The sequence below is a fragment of the Salmo salar genome, chromosome ssa09, assembly GCF_905237065.1.
Source record: "Salmo salar chromosome ssa09, Ssal_v3.1, whole genome shotgun sequence".
NCBI lineage: Eukaryota > Metazoa > Chordata > Actinopteri > Salmoniformes > Salmonidae > Salmo > Salmo salar.
This window is the reverse complement of record NC_059450.1, coordinates 148,078,285-148,099,556: the sequence shown is the minus strand read 5'-3', so window position 1 is coordinate 148,099,556 and position 21,272 is coordinate 148,078,285. Positions and strand designations below refer to the sequence as shown.

Here is a 21,272-nt window from a genome sequence, read left to right as displayed (position 1 = left end):
TGTTTGGTAATTAATTACATATAGTAAGGCATTTGTAAAAATGGTATAGCAATATAGAGTGGGAAAACGGTTTGGACAATGAATAGACACTGCAGTAAATGAATCCTAATATAAACATCTGTCTCATCCAGGACTGGAGTCTACACAGACCAGTGCACCATAGAACTACAGTAGGCCTTCATGCAAACAAGCCATTTGCCACACAGACCTGCCATCATTCACTTTGAACTGGACTGTGTGTTTACAGACAGTTACAACAGCGTGACTTTAGATCAATAGAACAAGAAGCCACAAAATACACCTAAATGGATTTCTACAAAAATGTCAATACCACAGGAGTCCTCTTACATTTGGGAACTTTACAGTCCTAATGATCAAACAACCATAAAAAGGCAGGCTATCTTCCCCTATATGCACATCAACAACAAGATCAACATCTAGTGCTAGCCAGTGCAAGGTCAGTTACAGTCTAACGAAGGAACATTAGATAAGCTTTTTCAGCTAGTTTGACCGTCAAAATTGCACTGAGAAACGATGGGAAATAGTAAGTAGCCTGCTCGTCCTTCTGCAGCTTGCCTGCTAATGCATTCTTGTCCCAACCAAGCACCCAAGCTAACTGGCTAAAGTGAGCTAGCTAGCTACTTCCAGAGACAAATGAGAGAACACCTTACTCTGACCATTTTTACTCGCCCTAGCAGAGCTGGTTGCTAGGCTGTTTACATGATATCTGGAGCGTTCGTAACTAAGTATTACTTTTTTTTGCCCACGTTTACTGACACTGCATATATTCAGCCGTTGTTGTGCGTTTGTAAATTAATCAGTTATTCTGCGCTCTGGCACACTCAGACAAGAGGGCTCTGAAATCAGAGTAGATAGCCAGAGTGAATTAGCGAACGCAAGAGATATGCTAACTGGATAATAGTCGTTCAAGTTCAGGATAGCTAGCTAGCAAAGCGATTCACATTCTTGCTAGCTAACCCAAATGACACCTGCATCTCTAGCTGTGTAGCCACCGAAAAGCAATATGAGGGGAAAACCTCACTCTTACTCTCCCACTCCTCCAATGACATCACATCCTCCTAGCAGCAAGCTAGATAGCTAATGTTAGGCTCAGTGTTTTTAGCTTGCTACATCAATAGATACACTAGCCTATTAACCACGTTATGACTGACTTGTGATCATTGCCCTTGCTAGTGTGATTGTATTGACATTCCCAGCCTTAGTTACAATCATTCGTTTTTGAAACTGAAGCATTGCATCCGGAATGGAGGCAGCAAACAATGTACCAACAAATGTATCAGTGAATTATAGGAATCATGCATTGAAATGCATCCATCTATTCTGCCAACAATGCTGAGTCAAATAGAACCTATTTTTAAAACCTCTTATACAGTTGTTTTGTAGCATAAACTGGGAATTTGATATTTTTGACTGATATTATGATTGTCTGTTTGTTTCATATCTGCAAAGTAGTTAAAATGCTGTCAGTTCCACTTTAGCTTCATTTAGCTTCTGATGAAAGTTGAATGTGTAGTACCGAGCTGTGTAAATGGCTGTATATATGTACATACGGCTGTGTAAATGGCTGTATATATGTACATATGGCTGTGAATAGACAAGGTGAATTGCCCTGTTTTTATTGAAGCTCTTAGATGTGTACAGAGGATGGTCAGACAGTGACAGGGTAAGGACAGAGTCAGGGCCAGAGTCGGGGACAGAGTCGGGGACAGAGTCGGGGACAGAGTCAGGGACAGGGACAGAGTCAGGGCCAGAGTCAGGGCCAGAGTCGGGGACAGAGTCAGGGACAGAGTCAGGGACAGGGACAGAGTCAGGGACAGGGACAGAGTCAGGGACAGTGACAAGGTCAGGGACAGAGTCAGTGACAGTGTCAGGAGGTGGGTTTGCCAGTAATTTTCAGTGCCTCTTTTGACACACTTAAATCAGTCCCCGACATTTTCGGGGAGGTGTGCTTTGTCCTGTGACTTCCTCTCTCCTGGCGTGTCACAGATCTTGGATCAGTTGACCCTCCTAGCTTCACTGACCATTGATCAGTGGCATCCTACTCCATGTGGCACTTATCTCAAACCATGACCTCACTTCCTGCCTTGTGACGATTGCCTAGCAACAGACATAGGCTAAGTTAGAAGGATAATCAACTCGGCTCTTTTGCCCCCACAGATAAAGCACTACAGACACATTATTCAGAGTTTTCATTCAAGTGTTGTTACTTATTGTTACACACACACACACACACACACACACACACACACACACACACACACACACACACACACACACACACACACACACACACACACACACACACACACACACACACACACACGTTCCTGCTCCTCCAAGGAGAGCATGCAGACAGACCCTATTATCTCTGGGTAGTCTGAGTAAAAGCTGTATTCGCAGTCCTCCTAAAGGGAACTAACTACATTATCTTAGGAATACAAATCATGACTGACCATCTCAATCTCATTCCTTCAGCTGCATTTCAAGTGTTTTTTACTTGTGTTTTTTAGTTATTTAAATAGATTTTTTTTGATTAGTGGCTGACGGAGCTGCTTCACCGTGGAAACACAGTTTGGGTTTTGCAGTTTACATTTTATAAAGGGTGGATAATGATGATGATTATGATCAATTTGAACTATTATTTTATATTCTGTATGTTGCTGTTTTTGCAGTTCAGAACCATTGTCTGGATTTGATTATTTTTATTGGTTGAACATGTTCATGTTTTATCTGCCCTGTTTCCTTATGACACGGTATAAACGGAAGTGTTGCAGAAAAGAAGGAAAAACAACTCATCTTCTCTACGTTGTAGATTGTATTTATTATGAAATTACATTTTTCTGTATGATATTTTTACTCTTGAAATAAAGGAGCGGTTTATTTTGAGTCGTCTGTGTGTGCTTTGTGTTATAATGCATGAACGCTCAGCGGTAAACGTGTGTGTGTGTGTGTGTGTGTGTGTGTGTGTGTGTGTGTGTGTGTGTGTGTGTGTGTGTGTGTGAGTCTGTATGTTTGTTAAATTACAATTACTCTGAAGTTGCAAAAAATAAAGGCGGTTGACAAACATTGATCAAACATGGATGACGTTGACAAACATTGATCCACTATCAGCACAGTAAATTGACAGGATGTCAAGTGTTAAATCCATGGAAAGATGAGACTCTCACAGACATAATGGTGTTCTCCGTTTTGCTCTACGACCCCCACAAGTGTCTTGGGACTCGTCTGAAGTTGGTACATCCCATCTGCCAACTTCTGTCTATAGCGTCCCAGCTGTTTGGGCTACACACTCTGTGTAAAGGTGAGACTCTCACCGACATGTACAGTACATATTGGTTGTTTTGCTCTTGGATGCCCACAGGCCTCACAGACTCATCTGAAGGTCCACCTGGTACCAGTTGAAAAAATGTATGGAAATACACTACCGGTCAAAATGTTTGAACACCTACTCATTCAAGGGTTGTTCTTGATTTTTACTATTTTCTACATTGTAGAATAATAGTGAAGACATCAAAACTATGAAAGAACACATCGAATCATGTAGTAACCAAAAAAGTGTTAAACAAATCAAAATATAAAATATTTGCACACTCTTGGCATTTTCTCAACCAGCTTCATGAGGTAGTCACCTGGAATGCATTTCAATTAACAGGTGTGCCTTCTTAAATGTTAATTTGTGGAATTTCTTTCCTTGTTAATGCGTTTGAGCCAACCAGTTGTGTTGTGACAAGGTAGTGGGGGTATACAGAAGATAGCCCTATTTGGTAAAAGACCAAGTCCATATTATGGCAAGAACAGCTCAAATAAGCAAAGAGAAACGACAGTCCATCATTACTTTAAGACATGAAGGTCAGTCAATGAGGATATTTTAAAGAACATTGAAAGTTTCTTCAAGTGCAGTTGTAAAAACCATCAAGTGCTATGATGAAACTGGCTCTCATGAGGACCGCCACAGGAAAGGAAGAGCCAGAGTTACCTCTGCTGCAGAGGATACGTTCATTAGAGTTACCAGCCTCAGAAATTACAGCCCAAATTAATGTTTCACAGAATTCAAGTAACAGACACATCTCAACATAAACTGTTCAGAGGAGACTGCGTGAATCAGGCCTTTATGGTCTAATTGCTGCAATGAAACAACTACAAAATGACACCAATAAGAAGAAGAGACTTGCTTGGGCCAAGAAACATGAGCAATAGACATTAGAACGGTGGAAATGTGTCCTTTGGTCTGGAGTCCAAATTGGAGATTTTTGGTTCCAACCGCTGTGTCTTTCTGAGAGGCGGTGTGGGTGAACGGATGATCTCTGCATGTGTATTTCCCACCATAAAGCATGGAGGAGGAGGTGTTATGGTGTGTGGGTGCTTTTCTGGTGACACTGTCTGTGATTTATTTCGAATTCAAGGCTCACCAGCCTGGCTACCTCAGCATTCTGCAGCAATACTCCATCCCATCTGGTTTGGGCTTAGTGGGATTATCATTTGTTTTTCAACAGGACAATGACCCAATACACCTCCAGGCTGTGGAAGGGCTATTTTCCCAAGAAGGAGAGTGATGGAGTGCTGCATCAGATGACCTGGACTCCACAATCCCTGACCTCAACCCAATTCAGATGGTTTGGGATGAGTCGGACCGCAGAGTGAAGGAAAAAGCAGCCAGCAAGTGCTCAGCATATGTGGGAACTCCTTCAAGGCTGTTGGAAAAGCACTCCAGGTGAAGCTGGTTGAGAGAATGCCAAGTGTGCAAAGCTGTCATCAAGGCAAAGGGTGGCTATTTGAAGAGTCTCAAATATAAAATATATTTTGATTTGTTTAACACTTTTTTGGTTACTACATGATTCCATATGTGTTATTTCATAGTTTTGATGTCTTCACTATTATTCTACAATCTAGAAAATAGTAAAAACAAATAAAAAACCCTTGAATGAGTAGGTGCTCTAAAAAATTTGACCAGTAGAGTATATGGAGACTAGTGCAAAAAATAAGGTGTTAAATACATGTCCAAAAACAAAAATACAAACACATGTTTCCTGATCTTATATCGTTCAGATATGATAGACACTTCAGAACAAACTTCCTTTAGATTTTTTTGTGGGGGACTCTCTGTTGTAGTGAATCTGTTATTTAATGCGTTTGTAGTTTTTGATAGTTTTAGGGGTCTTACAATTCACAATCAAAAAGCGAAATGATCCATGGTATGACCTTCTTAAAAAATGTCCCCCCCTCCCTCCGGCTTAGACAGGGCTTAGACTCTTACGGGTTAAGCATGAGTTTTTTCTTAGTAATTTGTAGTTGTGCCAGCTAGCAGTGAGCCTGTGTTGCTTCTATAAAGCTCTCTGTCTGGATTATAGCCAGCTCCATCTGTGAGTCTTTGGGATGTTAATTCATGACTTTCCAGACACACCCAAGAACCTGCCCAAGTCATGCCTGGAGCTGAACCACTTTCTCTGAATGCTCTTACGAATCTTAAGAGTGATTTACAGTCTGTGTGTGGTGTATGTAATCCTGAAGATAGGTTTGTTAGATACACTACAATCAGCGGCCCCTAAATCTATATTTACTGTTTATTGTGATTACAGTATCACTAACATCCCTAACATGTAATTGCAGCATATATTCTCTCTACACTGTCAGCATCAACCAATGTATTTCTTCCTTCCTTTAGCTTCCTAATTCAGATCTCAATCAATGAGTTACTGTATTCCCCTCTCGCGTTCAAGTAAGACATCTGGTATTTCTATTGTATGTGTAATCTCCCAGTATCTACCAGTCAGGGATAAAACATGAAATAAAATATCAAGACATACATTCTCTTTCAAACAGTCTAATAATATGGGCTAAATAATATTCAGTTTAGGGGAGCCAGTCATCCTTCCAGTGTGTTTGTCCAATGGGGTTTTATCCATTCCAAAGGAGTTCACTCTGTTCCATAGCTATTCAGTACATCGATTGACTCTCCTGACGGTCAGACCTGCTTCGAAAGGGCGGCCATCACGCTTCCTGATTTCCTTAGCGATGCTCTGATTTTTGTTGGCGAGGTTACTACGGAAACCCTGCCCAGCCATGAAGTAAAGGATGGGATCCACACAGCTGTTGGCGCTGGCCAGGGGGCGTGTCACCATATAGGCCATGCTGGACGCCTTCAGCAGCTCACAGCTCACCTGGGGATGAATACAAGAACAAATTATGGAAAGGTTAAGGTTAAGGATTCAATCCGTGTAATGCTGTTGACAATGTGCCTTTTAAAGGCAATGTTACCGTGTTCGTGGAGAACGCATTCAAGGTAAATGCTGCAGATATCCTCTCGATATGGAAATTACCTTTATATGTCAAGGATAATGACAATATCAACAATCATAATAGCAGTGGTTGAGTTGAGCCTGAGCTACCTGGAGCCGGCCTCCTGCACCTTGGGTGAAAGGTGAAGCTACCTGGAGCCGGCCTCCTGCAACTTGGGTGAAAGGTGAAGCTACCTGGAGCCAGCCTACTGCACCTTGGGTGAAAGGTAAAGCTACCTGGAGCCGGGCTCCTGCACCTTGGGTGAAAGGTGAAACTACCTGGAGCCGGGCTCCTGCACCTTTGGTGAAAGGTGAAGCTACCTGGAGCCGGGCTCTTGGGTGAAAGGTGAAGCTACCTGGAGCCAGGCTCTTGGGTGAAAGGGAGAGCCAGGCAGAACCTTTAAAAGCGTAGTATTCCAGTGGTTGTGGTACTGTACCTGGGAGGGGTCCATCTGCTCCAGGTATCTGAGGAAGTAGAACAGACTTCTGGTCAGGTGGAAAGGTAGGAAACACAGCATGAACGCTACTAACACAATGATTATCATCTTCACAGACTTCTGTTTGGAGCGATGAGGAGCGATCACCCCGACTCCCCTCGACTGGCTCCCTCCCGCCCCCCAGGCGGGCTCCAGAAGCTTCCTCACCATCAGTCCATAGCACACCATCACCACCATGAAGGGGAAGGCAAACAGCAGCATAGACACCACCAAGCTGTACACCAGGAAGTCATGAAATAACTCTGGACTGGTGGTGTCGAAACACACCCTCTCTGTCCCCTCATCCCTGGTGCGTGAGAAGTAGAGCACGGGAGCCTGGCACATCAACACACACGCCCACACCGCCACAGACACCAGCCGGGCTCTTCTGGCGCTGACCCAGCTCAGTGACCTCATCGGGTAACACACACCCAGGAAGCGGTGCAGGCTGATGCAGCACAGGAACAGGATGGAACCGTAGAGGTTAGCGTAGAACAGGAAGCGGATGAGTTTGCAGAACGGCTCGCTGAAGGGCCAGTCGTTCTCGTCGGCGTAGTAGTAGATTAGGAAGGGTAGGGTGAGGATGTAGAGGGTGTCGCATACTGTCAGGTTGAACATGTACACCGTCGAGGGCTTCCAGCGTTTCGTACGGAACAGGATCACGTACATGGCCGTGAAGTTCAGGGCTAGGCCAATCACGAAGACCAGAGTGTAGCTGACAGGAAGCAAGATGTACTTGAAGTCCTCCTTGAAGCTACAGCGGCGATTTTGCCCGCTGCTCTCATTGGTTGAGTGGTTGGCGAAGGTAGCCATCTTTGTTCATAAACAGATCTGAGGAAGATACAGAGGTTTACTAATATGCACACACACACACACACACACACACGCACGCACACAGAGAGCGAGAAGCTAAAGTGGGATAGTAATGATAAAACTGTACTATCCACTTATATAACTCTACACACTAAAGCTATGGCTAAAGATTCCAAAGCTATGACTAAATGTCTCTGTTTACTTGCTTCTAAACGCATACGCATGAATGCCGCAGCTGGAATCTGAAGCTCATTTTGGCATAATACCCATAATTCCATCATATGTGTCTTTCCTAAATGCCAAGATAAGAGAGGGAGGAGTGGAGGAAGAGGCAGATAAGAGAAGGAGGAGTGGAGGAAGAGGGATGGACGAGGAGATGATGTGATTGATGTCCAAGCTGTTCCAACAGGTAGTTAGTGATCCTTTGAGAAGTTATTGTCCTGTTTGGATAGGTCATGGCAACAGGATATGATAACTAGGGTCGCAAAGGGAGGGTATATTACTGGAAACTTTCAAAAGTTTACCAGTAAACTACCAGAATTGGTGTGTCTTTCAAGGATTTTATGTAATCCATCAAAAGACATCTAGTGGCCTTTTTGGGTACTTCAGATTATCACAGGTGTCTAATAGTCTCTGGCCATCTGTGTGGTCTTATCACATGTAAAATATATGAAATAAATGAATCAGATGATTTAAAAAAATAAAATAAAAAATATGTTTTATTGCAAAGCTGTAAAACATTATCCTAAATATAAACCGTAAATGTAGTGAATACCATTGGTGTTTAATATGAAGGTTTCAGCATGAAATATATTTTATTTATTCTTTTTTTTTATCAGCTTCTATTTATTTTACTATGTCAATATGTATTTACTGTCAATGTTTTGGCGGCAAACTAGTGGCAATTGTGAGAAAAAAAAGTAACTAGTTGGAAAAGTTAATTGAGAATAATGCTATCGTTGATTAGATGCTTTTTAAAATTAATTAGTCAATTATCTCTTGAACCATCTGGTATGAACCATATCTACTAGAAACTCATCTACAATATGCACACATAAACAAAATGAATATTATACTGTATATGAATAATACATTTTTAAAAAGTTATTGAAGTATAAATGACCAAAGTCACGATAGATTTCCATAGATTTTCTGTTAATTACCTAAATTAATTCTGGTAACTTTCATAAATTACGGGTATCTTAGCAACCCTAACAATAATACAGAGAAACACACACACGACGTGGTACAGCAACACAATTAGCATGAATGTGGTGTTTCCATTTTGCAATGATGAAGATCTAATCCATGAGATTAAGATGTAAACTGTTAACTTTTCAACAGCTTTCATATATGGACCTACTGTAAGTATACAACAGACTCATAAAGAAACACCCTTACACACACACACACACACACACACACACACACACACACACACACACACATACACACACACACACACACACACACACACACACACACACACACACACACACACACACACACACACACACACTACATACATACATACACATATACACACACACACACACACACACACACACACACACACACACACACACACACACACACACACACACACACACACACACACATAAACGTTATGAACACCTACGGTAACAAGCGTACCATGTGTGTACAGGCTGCATGTAGATTCAAAGACACAGACACACGGCCCTGGGGAAAAGCATTCTGTATCGACACCTAAAACGGTTTTGAAAGGGTTCTGAAAGGGACAGCACAAGAACTCTTTTAACTTCTAGTTAGCACGTTCTTTTCCTAAGAGTTTATATTACATCATACGTTTTAACAGATGAGCTAGTTAGCTAACTCAATTCAACTTAAGGGCCTTTATTGGCATGGGAAACATATGTTTACATTGACAAAGCAAGTGAAGTAGATAATAAACAAAAGTGAAATAAACAATAGAAAATAAAGGTAAACATCACATTCACAGAAGAATAAAGACATTTCAAATGTCATATTATGTGCAAATATTTAAACTACAAAAGCGAACATACTCTCTCTCTCTCTCTCTCTGAAGGAGTGCAATTTACAAAACACATGCAAGCCTCTCTCTCTCACCCCCACAGTACAGCAATACCAGAGGGAACACGTCAGAGCTTCTCCTGTCCTGTACCCTCTCACCCCCACAGAACAGCAATACCAGAGGGAACACGTCAGAGCTTCTCCTGTCCTGTACCCTCTCACCCCCACAGAACAGCAATACCAGAGGGAACACGTCAGAGCTTCTCCTGTCCTGTACCCTCTCACCCCCACAGAACAGCAATACCAGAGGGAACACGTCAGAGCTTCTCCTGTCCTGTACCCTCTCACCCCCACAGAACAGCAATACCAGAGGGAACACGTCAGAGCTTCTCCTGTCCTGTACCCTCTCACCCCCACAGAACAGCAATACCAGAGGGAACACGTCAGAGCTTCTCCTGTCCTGTACCCTCTCACCCCCACAGAACAGCAATACCAGAGGGAACACGTCAGAGCTTCTCCTGTCCTGTACCCTCTCACCCCCACAGTACAGTAGTAGCTAATACCAGTACTAGTTACTCACAGTGAGAAAAGCTGCTCCGGTCTTAAAGGAACACAGTCCAGTTGTGTTCAGCAACTAGGTCCAACTTCTGTACTAGACTCTAACAACAACAACAATAATAGATTACTGATGCACTACTTCAGCCAGAGGAGCTTGTGTCTGCCCTGTCACTATCAGCTGGTTAGGCCTACTGGTTAGGCCGACTCACGAAGATTCTCCCAATGCTTCTTCCTCTCAGAGATACACAGAATGCTTTCCACAATGTGTCTCCATGCTCATGTGTGAGTGTGTGTGAGTGACAGTCATGTTTGTCACTCTTCAGCCTGCACACACACATACAGGGAGACAGGGAGGGACTCAGGATCAACATTTACCTACTGTACGTAACAGTTTACTGATGGCCCGGTCTGTCTTCTGGAAAGTACAAGTTGCCCCTTCTGATTCTATAACTCACTATGCACTTTGTTTAGCTAATGATCCATGTGAATCTAGCAATTATGGCAATTATATGATTTCCTAGGATATCCTTTCTTTACTACCTTCTGTTAGTATATCACCAACACTCACAATATTATGTTATCTACCTGTATGTCTATACCTAATACAAGTTGATTTATGTGTTTGTCTAAAGTCAATACAGAAGAAAACCCTCTCTGAGCAGATCTCAGCTGTAGATACTGCCTTTCTGTCTTTCTCAACAGACAGACAGACAGACAGACAGACAGACAGACAGACAGACAGACAGACAGACAGACAGACAGACAGACAGACAGACAGACAGACAGACAGACAGACAGCTCAACAGACAGACAGCTCAACAGACAGACAGACAGACAGACAGACAGACAGACAGACAGTTCAACAGACAGACAGACAGACAGACAGACAGACAGACAGACAGACAGACAGACAGACAGACAGACAGACAGACAGACAGACAGACAGACAGACAGACAGACAGACAGAGACAGACAGCTCAACAGACAGACAGCTCAACAGACAGCTCAACAGACAGACAGACAGACAGACAGACAGACAGACAGACAGACAGACAGACAGACAGACAGACAGACAGACAGACAGACAGACAGACAGCTCAACAGACAGACAGCTCGACAGACAGCTCAACAGACAGACAGCTCAACAGACAGCTCAACAGACAGACAGAGATCTCAACAGACAGACAGCTCGACAGACAGCTCAACAGACAGACAGCTCAACAGACAGCTCAACAGACAGACAGCTCAACAGACAGCTCAACAGACAGACAGACAGACAGCTCAACAGACAGACAGCTCGACAGACAGCTCAACAGACAGACATCTCAACAGACAGACAGACAGACAGACAGCTCAACAGACAGACAGACAGACAGACAGACAGACAGACAGACAGACAGACAGACAGACAGACAGACAGACAGACAGACAGACAGACAGACAGACAGACAGACAGACAGCTCAACAGACAGACAGACAGACAGACAGACAGACAGACAGACAGACAGACAGACAGACAGACAGACAGACAGACAGACAGACAGACAGACAGACAGACAGACAGACAGACAGACAGACAGACAGACAGACAGACAGACAGACAGACAGAGACAGACAGAGCCATATGAATAATAAAGCAATGAGTGGAATTTCACCGGGGTTAAAGAACATCTGTAGCAGTTGTTCTTGAATGGCTGAGGTTTGTGTTTGGATTTTGAATCATTTGTTTGTCCCAAAAAGTCCTCACAAGTATAGTAAGACATACCTCTGTGTGTGTGTGCGTGTGTGTGTACGTGTGTGTGTGGTCAGTTATGACCTACTTGAAGCTTTTTGAGTTATTGTGACACATCAAGTAAATAAAACCAATGTTTATATCCAGGACCCAGTTTCAAGCCAGACCCATCAGAAATCAATCATAACCTACAGTAGACTGCAACCCACAAGGTATCAACTAAACCCAGGAGTGAATCCCAACCCAACGCTAGGAAAACACTGCTCCATATCACATAGACAAATCTATTCTCCACAACTCACAAGTTAGCCGGGACAGGAACAGGGCAAGCTCACAAATCTCTTTAGGCTTTTATGTGGAAGAAAACTGACAAATGGACAATGACCCAAATGTTGCACCACACACATTACACACAAACGTTACTGTAATCTACACTACACACCCATTATACACAAACATTACTGTAATCTATACTACACACCCATTACACACAAACTTTACTGTAACCTGCACCACACACCCATTACACACAAACTTTACTGTAATCTATACTACACACACATTACACACAAACGTTACTGTAATCTATACTACACACCCATTATACACAAATGTTACTGTAATCTATGCTACACACCCATTACACACACACACTTTACTGTAACCTACACCACACACCCATTATACACAAATGTTACTGTAATCTATGCTACACACCCATTACACACACACACTTTACTGTAACCTACACCCCACACCCATTATACACAAATGTTACTGTAATCTATACTACACACCCATTACACACACACACACACACACACACACACTTTACTGTAATCTACACTACACACCCATTATACACAAATGTTACTGTAATCTATACTACACACCCATTATACACAAACGTTACTGTAATCTATACTACACACCCATTACACACAAACGTTACTGTAATCTACACTACACACCCATTATACACAAACGTTACTGTAATCTATACTACACACCCATTACACACAAACGTTACTGTAATCTACACTACACACCCATTATACACAAACGTTACTGTAATCTACACTACACACCCATTATACACAAATGTTACTGTAACCTACACCACACACCCATTACACACAACCTTTACTGTAACCTACACCACACACCCATTATACACAAATGTTACTGTAATCTATACTACACACCCATTATACACAAATGTTACTGTAATCTATACTACACACCCATTACACACAAACTTTACTGTAACCTGCACCACACACCCATTACACACAAACTTTACTGTAACCTACACCACACACCCATTACACACAAACTTTACTGTAATCTTTGATCACAGGTATAAACATCAACGCTGAGACTGACCTGACTGGCGAAACGCAGACCCTCCTGGGTAGATATAAAACCACACCTGAATGCACAGATGATTAAGGAGATCTTAAAGAGTACAGTTGGACAGATGGCAGCCATTCCCCCCCACACCACCACCTTCTCTCTGTGGAATAGAGGTGTGGGTGGTGAGAGAAGTGAGAAATGTCTTACCTGTTCCAAAAACACAGTGTATTAATGATTACATGACCTTAACCATAAACCATAACCCCTAGGCCTGCTCCTCGCTCAGTTCTCTCTGCTCTGGGGCAAGCTCTGTCAACACACTGGCCCACCTGGATGATTAACCAGCTGTCACGGCTGGAGGTGTGAGTGAGACCCACTCACCTGTTCAAGTTGAAACTTTATTTGTCCCAGAGGGTAATTGGTTTTGCAGTAAGGAGCACATGAAACACCTGCACACCTTAACAAACGCACATACATATACATACACACACCCACGCAAATACAAAAAAAACACCCGTCATTCACACACACACACACACGTTCATGCACACACAAAGCCACACACACACAGAAATATGTGAAACCAATCCATCCTCATAAATCATACCCCCAACAGCAAAACCCAAACTGTGAGTGTCTGTCTGTCTGTCTGTCTGTCTGTCTGTCTGTCTGTCTGTCTGTCTGTCTGTCTGTCTGTCTGTCTGTCTGTCTGTCTGTCTGTCTGTCTGTCTGTCTGTCTGTCTGTCTGTCTGTCTGTGAGAGAGAAAAAGAGAGAGTGAGAGAAACAGAAAGAGAAATAGAGAAAAAGAGAGAGAGAGAGAGAGAGAGAGAGAGAGAGAGAGAGAGAGAGAGAGAGAGAGAGAGAGACAAACCAGCACAACAACACCCCCCCAACAAGACCCGGAGGGCAGAAGGTGGAGATGGACGGCTGTCTGAGAGAGCTGGCTGCTCTACGGACTGAGGTGAGAGAACTTAAAGAGGCACACATGGCACTGAAGGACGAGGTCAGAAAGCTGAGGTGTAACAGAGAGCAGGACACTCCCCCAGACAAGCCAGCAGAACAGCCCACCTCAGACCCGGACCACAACCTCAACACCACAATGGACCAGACAACACAGGACCCACCAACCCAACAGACCCCACCCCCTCCTAACAGCCCTCCTGTCAGCTCCCCCGATAGCCCTCTTGACCCCCCCCCCCCCACACACATCCACAGAGGACACACAAAAACTAGAGATTGTGCTCCTCATTGAATCAAATGGCAAATACATTCAAGAAGATAAACTTTTTCTCAAACAGAAAGTGGCTAAACTCTGGTGCCCAAACACTAGGCATGCCCTGGAGCTGTTGTCAGAGGACAGACTAGGGTCCACCAGCCACATCATAATTCACACGGGCACAAATGACCTGAGGGCCCAGCAGGGAAGGGTGGCCAGGTACACCTCTACAGCAATCCCAACAAGGCAGCAATCCCAACTTTTGCCAGGACCCTGAAGGACGTCACCCTCAACCCCAGCATCTCACACAGGAGCAAAAAATCAACGGACACCCCGCCCAGACCAGCGAGACACGCTTCCAGACCTGTACCTGCCCCCCCCCATCTGAAGGCCCTGCACCGAGAGAACCCACACCAAGAGGACCTACACCCAGACCACAGCTTCACCAGCCACACCCCAACCAGCTGAGACCACCCCAAGCAAACCCTGGCCACACCCTATATAGGCCCCCCCGATATCAGACCTATGCCCCTTCTGCCCACCCCATGCCCCCCGCCCCTGTGGCAAGTACCTCAACATGACAGCAGGACATATGCCCAGGCTGTGAGCAGAGCAACAGGACCAACCCCCACTATTACACCCGCCCAAGCCCCATCCTGCAACCTAAGAGGTATGTATCAGATGCTCAACATTCTCTGCTCACACAAACAGTGATGGTCCAGGCCTAAATCACACAAAAACAACACCAGACACTATGGAACACAAAGCTTTTACTATCTCATCCTGGAATATACAAGGTCTGAGGTCATCTGCCTTTAGCCTAAAGAGCAGGAACCCAGACTTCATCAAATAAATTGGAAATACAGACATTGTCATCCTACAAAAAACATGGTATAAAGGAGACGGACCCACTGGTTGCCCTCCAGGTTACAGAGAGCTGGTAGTCTCATCCTCCATACCACCAGGTGTGAAACATCGAAGAGACTCGGGGTTTATGCTAATTTGGTATAGAGCAGACCTAACTCACTCCATTAAATTAATCAAAACAGGAACATTATACATCTGTCTAGAAATTCTAGAGAAATGATCTCAACAGAGAAAAATGTCCTCGTGTGTGCTACCTATATCCCCCCAGGAGAATCCCCATACTATAATGAAGACAGCTTCTCCATCCTAGAGGGGGAGATCAACAATTTCCAGGCCCAGGGACATGTACTAGTCTGTGGTAACCTAAATGCCAGAACCGGACAAGAACCTGACACCCTCAGCACACAGTGGGACAAACACCTACCTGGAGGTGACAGCATTCCCACCCCCATATGCCCCCCTAGGCACAACTAACATAACCAACAAAAACGGGTCACAACTCCTGCAGCTCTGTCAGACGCTGGGTATGTACATAGTCAATGGTAGGCTTCGAGGAGACTCCTATGGTAGGTACACCTATAGCTCATCTCTTGGCAGAAGTACTGCAACAATAAATTCAATCCCTTCTAGACAATTTCCTGGACAAAATGTTTCACTGTAATAGTGAAGGTGTAAACTTCACAGTAGAAAACCTAAACAGTATATTTGACCTCTCAGCTTCCCTATCAAATCAAAAAATGTCAAACAGAGAACCTAAGAAAATGAACAACAATGACAAATGTTTGATGCAAAAACCTAATAATGAAATTGAGAAACATATCCAATCAAAAACAGAGAGACCCAGAAAACCTGAGTCTACACCTTCATTATGGTGAATCACTAAAACAATACAAAAATACACTAAAGAAGGAACAGCACGTCAGAAATCAGCTCAATGTAATTGAAGAATCCATAGAATCTAACCACTTCTGGGAAAAATGGAAAACTCTAAACAAACAACACAAACAACACATGGATAAACCACTTTGTAACAAAGAACAATGTACACAAACATCATGTGAGCGGTTAAAATTGGCAAAAACACACACATTTTTTCCACAGGGCCGGGGGGGTGAGGCAGGGATGCAGCTCGAGCCCCACTCTCTTCAACATACAGTATATATCATCAAATTGGTGAGGGCACTAGAACTGTCTGCAGCACCCGGCCTCACCCTACTAGAATCTGAAGTCAAATGTCTACTGTTTGCTGATGATCTGGTGCTTCTGTCATCAGCCAAGGAGGGCCTACAGCAGCACCTAGATCTTCTGCACAGTTTCTGTCAGACCTGGACCCTGACAGTACATCTCAGTAAGACCAAAAGAATGGTGTTCCAAAAAAAGTCCAATCGCCAGGACCACAAATACAAATTCCATCTAGACACCGTTGCCCTAGAGCACACCAACAACTAGACACCGTTGCCCTAGAGCACACAAACAACTAGACACCGTTGCCATGGAGCACACAAACAACTAGACACCGTTGCCCTAGAGCACACAAACAACTAGACACCGTTGCCCTAGAGCACACAAACAACTAGACACCGTTGCCCTAGAGCACACAAACAACTAGACACCGTTGCCCTAGAGCACACAAACATCTAGACACCGTTGCCCTAGAGCACACAAACAACTAGACACCGTTGCCCTAGAGCACACAAACAACTAGACACCGTTGCCCTAGAGCACACAAACAACTAGACACCGTTGCCATAGAGCACACAAACAACTAGACACCGTTGCCATAGAGCACACAAACAACTAGACACCGTTGCCATAGAGCACACAAACAACTAGACACCGTTGCCATAGAGCACACAAACAACTAGACACCGTTGCCATAGAGCACTCAAACAACTAGACACCGTTGCCCTAGAGCACACAAACAACTAGACACCGTTGCCATAGAGCACACAAACAACTAGACACCGTTGCCATAGAGCACACAAACAACTAGACACCGTTGCCATAGAGCACACAAACAACTAGACACCGTTGCCATAGAGCACACAAACAACTAGACACCGTTGCCATAGAGCACACAAACAACTAGACACCGTTGCCATAGAGCACACAAACAACTAGACACCGTTGCCCTGGAGCACACAAACAACTAGACACCGTTGCCATAGAGCACACAAACAACTAGACACCGTTGCCCTGGAGCACACAAACAACTAGACACCGTTGCCATAGAGCACACAAAAAACTATACCTACCTCGGCCTAAACATCAGCGCCACAGGTAACTTCCACAAAGCTGTGAACGATCTGAGAGACAAGGCAAGAAGGGAATTCTACGCCATCAAAGGAACATCAAATTCGACATACCAATTAGGATCTGGCTAAAAATACTTGAATCAGTTATAGAACCCATTGCCCTTTATGGTTGTGAGGTCTGGGGTCCAGACCAAATGGGTCAAACACCAAATTGAGACTCTGCATGCAGAATTATGCAAAAATATCCTCTGTGTACAACGTAAAACACCAAATAATGCATACAGAGCAGAATTAGGCCGATACCCGCTAATTATCAAAATCCAGAAAAGGGACGTTGAATTCTACAACCACCTAAAAGGAAGCGATTCCCAAACCTTCCATAACAAAGCCATCACCTACAGAGAGATGAACCTGGAGAAGAGTCCCCTAAGCAAACTGGTCCTGGGGCTCTGTTCACAAACACAAACAGACCACACAGATCCCCAATACAGCAACACAATTATACCCAAACAAATCATGTGAAAACAAAAAGATAATTACGTTTTTAAATATATTTTTTTAATTTAATTTATTTTGGGTAACAAAATGTACAATGTTGACCCAGAGGATATCACTTGAAAGTATTAAAACACTTGTTTTGAAAGTGGTCCTTGATGGTAAAAGCAATAACACATATAATGATTAAAAGACAAGAAAATATTACAAACAATCATAAATACATTCATTTATATTGACATCCTAAAAAGTGACACTATTCACTACACTTTTCCTAACCTAACCTTAAAAATAAAAAACAATCTATTAATTGCCTATCATAACGATCCTTCAAATAAATACACCTGCAGTAGGGGGCACAAGGGGCAGTGGAGTGGTTTCTCTTACTTAGACAATGTTCTCCAAATGAAAAACTTTCTCTGCTTTTTAAAACTATTTGCACTTTTTCTTTGCTAGGGGAGGCTATTCCGTAGACAAATGCCTGTGTAGAAAAAATGTGCTCCTCACAGTACTGTTTACTCTTGGGATTTTACAAGACATAACAGTAGCTCTGGTATTGTAACTGTGTTGGTTATAGACCATATCAATGTGGTTTTTCATGTAACCTGGTGCACGATCATTTAACATGTCAAACATATGATTAAGTTTAAGTTGGTTCACTCTGGACTCCAAAGGCAACAAGCCCACCTCCCGGAACTCCTGTATACCTATTTGGGTCCTAGGGGAGACATTAAGCATATACCTGATAACATTATTTTGCATGACCAGCATTCTCTTGTTCAGCTTTTTTGACAGCCCACTATACCAAGCAGAGTAGGCATAATCAAAATGACACCGAATCAAGGTTGAGACAAGCAGTTTCTTAACTTTAATGTTAAAATATCTAGTGTTACGATATAAAACATTTCAATTTGTGTGGCATTTTAGAAATAATTTTAGCAGCAATCGGGTCTCCAGAAAAGGATTGATCTAGGGACACACCAAGATAAGTTACACTTGTTTTAGATTTAATCTCCTTGCCAGCACAGTTTACCTTTATCTTGTCAGCCCTAAGAAATTTACTGTATGTTTTGTTCCAAACAAAATCAACATAGTCCCGTGTGGCTCAGTTGGTAGACCATGCTGTTTGCAATGCCAGGGTTGTGGGTTCGATTCCCACAGGGGACCAGTACGGATAATTTTTTTTATGAAATGTATGCATTCACTACTGTAAGTTGCTCTGGATAAGAGTGTCTGCAAAATGTAAATGTAGTTTTTCCCAAATTTGTTGTCAGTCAACCAATCTCTAACAAAATGCAGTTCCTTACTCAGAGTCTCCTCTATGTAACCTGTATCTTTCCCTGATACCAGTATGGCTGAATCATCAGCATAAATCAGGAGTTTACACATTACTGTATCTGGAATATCATTAACAAATATAAGAAATAAGAGAGGCCCTAAAATGGATCCCTGTGGTACTCCACAGGATATTTCTTTAGCCTCTGACAGAACATCACCAACATTACATACTTGTGCTCTGTTGGTCAGATAAGACGTAAACCAATTCACTGCTACATCATTTAGACACATGCTTTTCAGTTTCATCAGGAGAATATCATGGTCAAGTGTCAAAAGCTTTCTGCAAGTCTAACATGACCATACCTGTATAGTTCCCCCTTCTCACGTTCCTGCTTAATGTGGTCAAAAAGGTGGATAAGGAAAGTATCAGTGGAATGAGCTGTTCTAAAGCCAGACGAATTCATAAAGAAGTTTGTGCTTGAGAAGATATCCCTCAAGTTGATTAAAAACTAATCTCTCAACAACTTTGGATACGGTGCTGAGGATTGACACAGGCCTGTAGTTTCCTACATTTGTTTTACTGCTCTTCTTGGGGAGTGTTTTGAGATCCGTTGGAAATGTACCACTACTAATAGAAAGGTTTACAATATGCGTTATCATTTTAGCAGTGACACAAGCACTATCCTTTATGAATCTTGCAGGAAGGTTATCCAGCCCAGTTGCTTTGTTTGTGCTCACTTGACACATTGGAAAGAATTAACAAAAAACAGAGCAAACTAGAATGCTATTTGGCTGTAAACAGAGAGAACACAGTCGCAGAATACCTGACCACTGTGAATGACCCAAAATGAAGGAAATCTTTGACTATGTACAGACTCAGTGAGAATAGCCTTGCTATTGAGAAAGGCCACCGAAGGCAGACCTGACTGTCAAAAGAAGACAGGCTATGTGCACACTGCCCACAAAATGAGGTGGAAACTAAGCTGCACTTCCTAACCTCCTACCAAATGTATGACCGTATTAGAGACACATATTTCCCTCAGATTACACAGACCCACAAAGAATTTGAAAACAAACCCGATTTTGATAAACTCCCATATGTATTGGGTGAAATACCACTGTGCCATCACACCAGCAAGATTGGTGACCTGTTGCCACAAGAAAAGGGCAACCAGTGAAGAACAAACACCATTGTAAATACAACCTACAGTATAATTGTATTTATTTATTTTCCATGTTGTACAGACATAATTTGAAATTTGAAATGTCTTTATTCTTTTGGAACTTTTGTGAGTGTAATGTTTTGCAGTACAGGTACATCAAAGCTGGGACTGAGAGACTGAAAAACAGCTTCTGTCTCAAAGCCATCAGACTGCTAAACAGCCATCACTAACTCAGAGAGGCTGCTGTCTACATTGAGACCCAATCACTGGCTGCTTTAATAAATGGATCACTAATCACTTTAAACAATGCCACTTTAAATAATGGCACTTTAATAATGTTTACATATCTTACATTACTCATATCACATGTATATACTGTATTTTATACCATCTATTGCACCTTGCCTATGCCACTCGGCCATCGCTGATCCATATATTTATATGTACATATTCTCATTCACCCCTTTAGATTTGTGTGTATTAGGTAGTTGTTGGGAAATTGTTAGATTACTTATTAGATATTACTGCACTGTCGGAACTAGAAGCACAAGCATTTTGATACACTCGCATTAACATCTGCCAACCATGTGTGTGTGACCAATAATATTTGATTTGATGTTTACTGTACATTTTTTATTCTTTATATCCCTTTTGTTTAAAATCTATTTCACTTGCTTTGACAATGTAAACATATGTTTCCCATGCCAATAAAGCCCTTAAATTGAAATTTAATTTGAATTGAGAGAGATCTAG

The 21,272-nt window shown here is 42.7% G+C and overlaps 1 protein-coding gene across 2 annotated transcripts; it reads right to left on the bottom strand.

The window, feature by feature from the left end:
• Positions 1-4,848: 4,848 nt before the first annotated feature.
• LOC106613203 (P2Y purinoceptor 2) lies at positions 4,849-13,448 on the bottom strand. 2 transcript variants are annotated; one of them, XM_014215231.2, is made up of 4 exons: positions 13,275-13,448; positions 6,852-7,603; positions 6,734-6,761; positions 4,849-6,179 (listed from the first exon to the last, which is right to left on the bottom strand). In XM_014215231.2, exons 2-4 carry the CDS (start codon positions 7,583-7,585, stop codon positions 5,952-5,954), a joined length of 990 nt encoding a protein of 329 aa, XP_014070706.1. In that variant the 5' UTR covers positions 7,586-7,603; positions 13,275-13,448; the 3' UTR covers positions 4,849-5,951. The 2 variants fall into 2 exon arrangements, with proteins under 2 accessions (XP_014070706.1, XP_014070705.1); XM_014215230.2 differs by having other exon boundaries at positions 4,851-6,179; positions 6,734-7,603.
• Between the last annotated feature and the right edge of the window lie 7,824 nt (positions 13,449-21,272).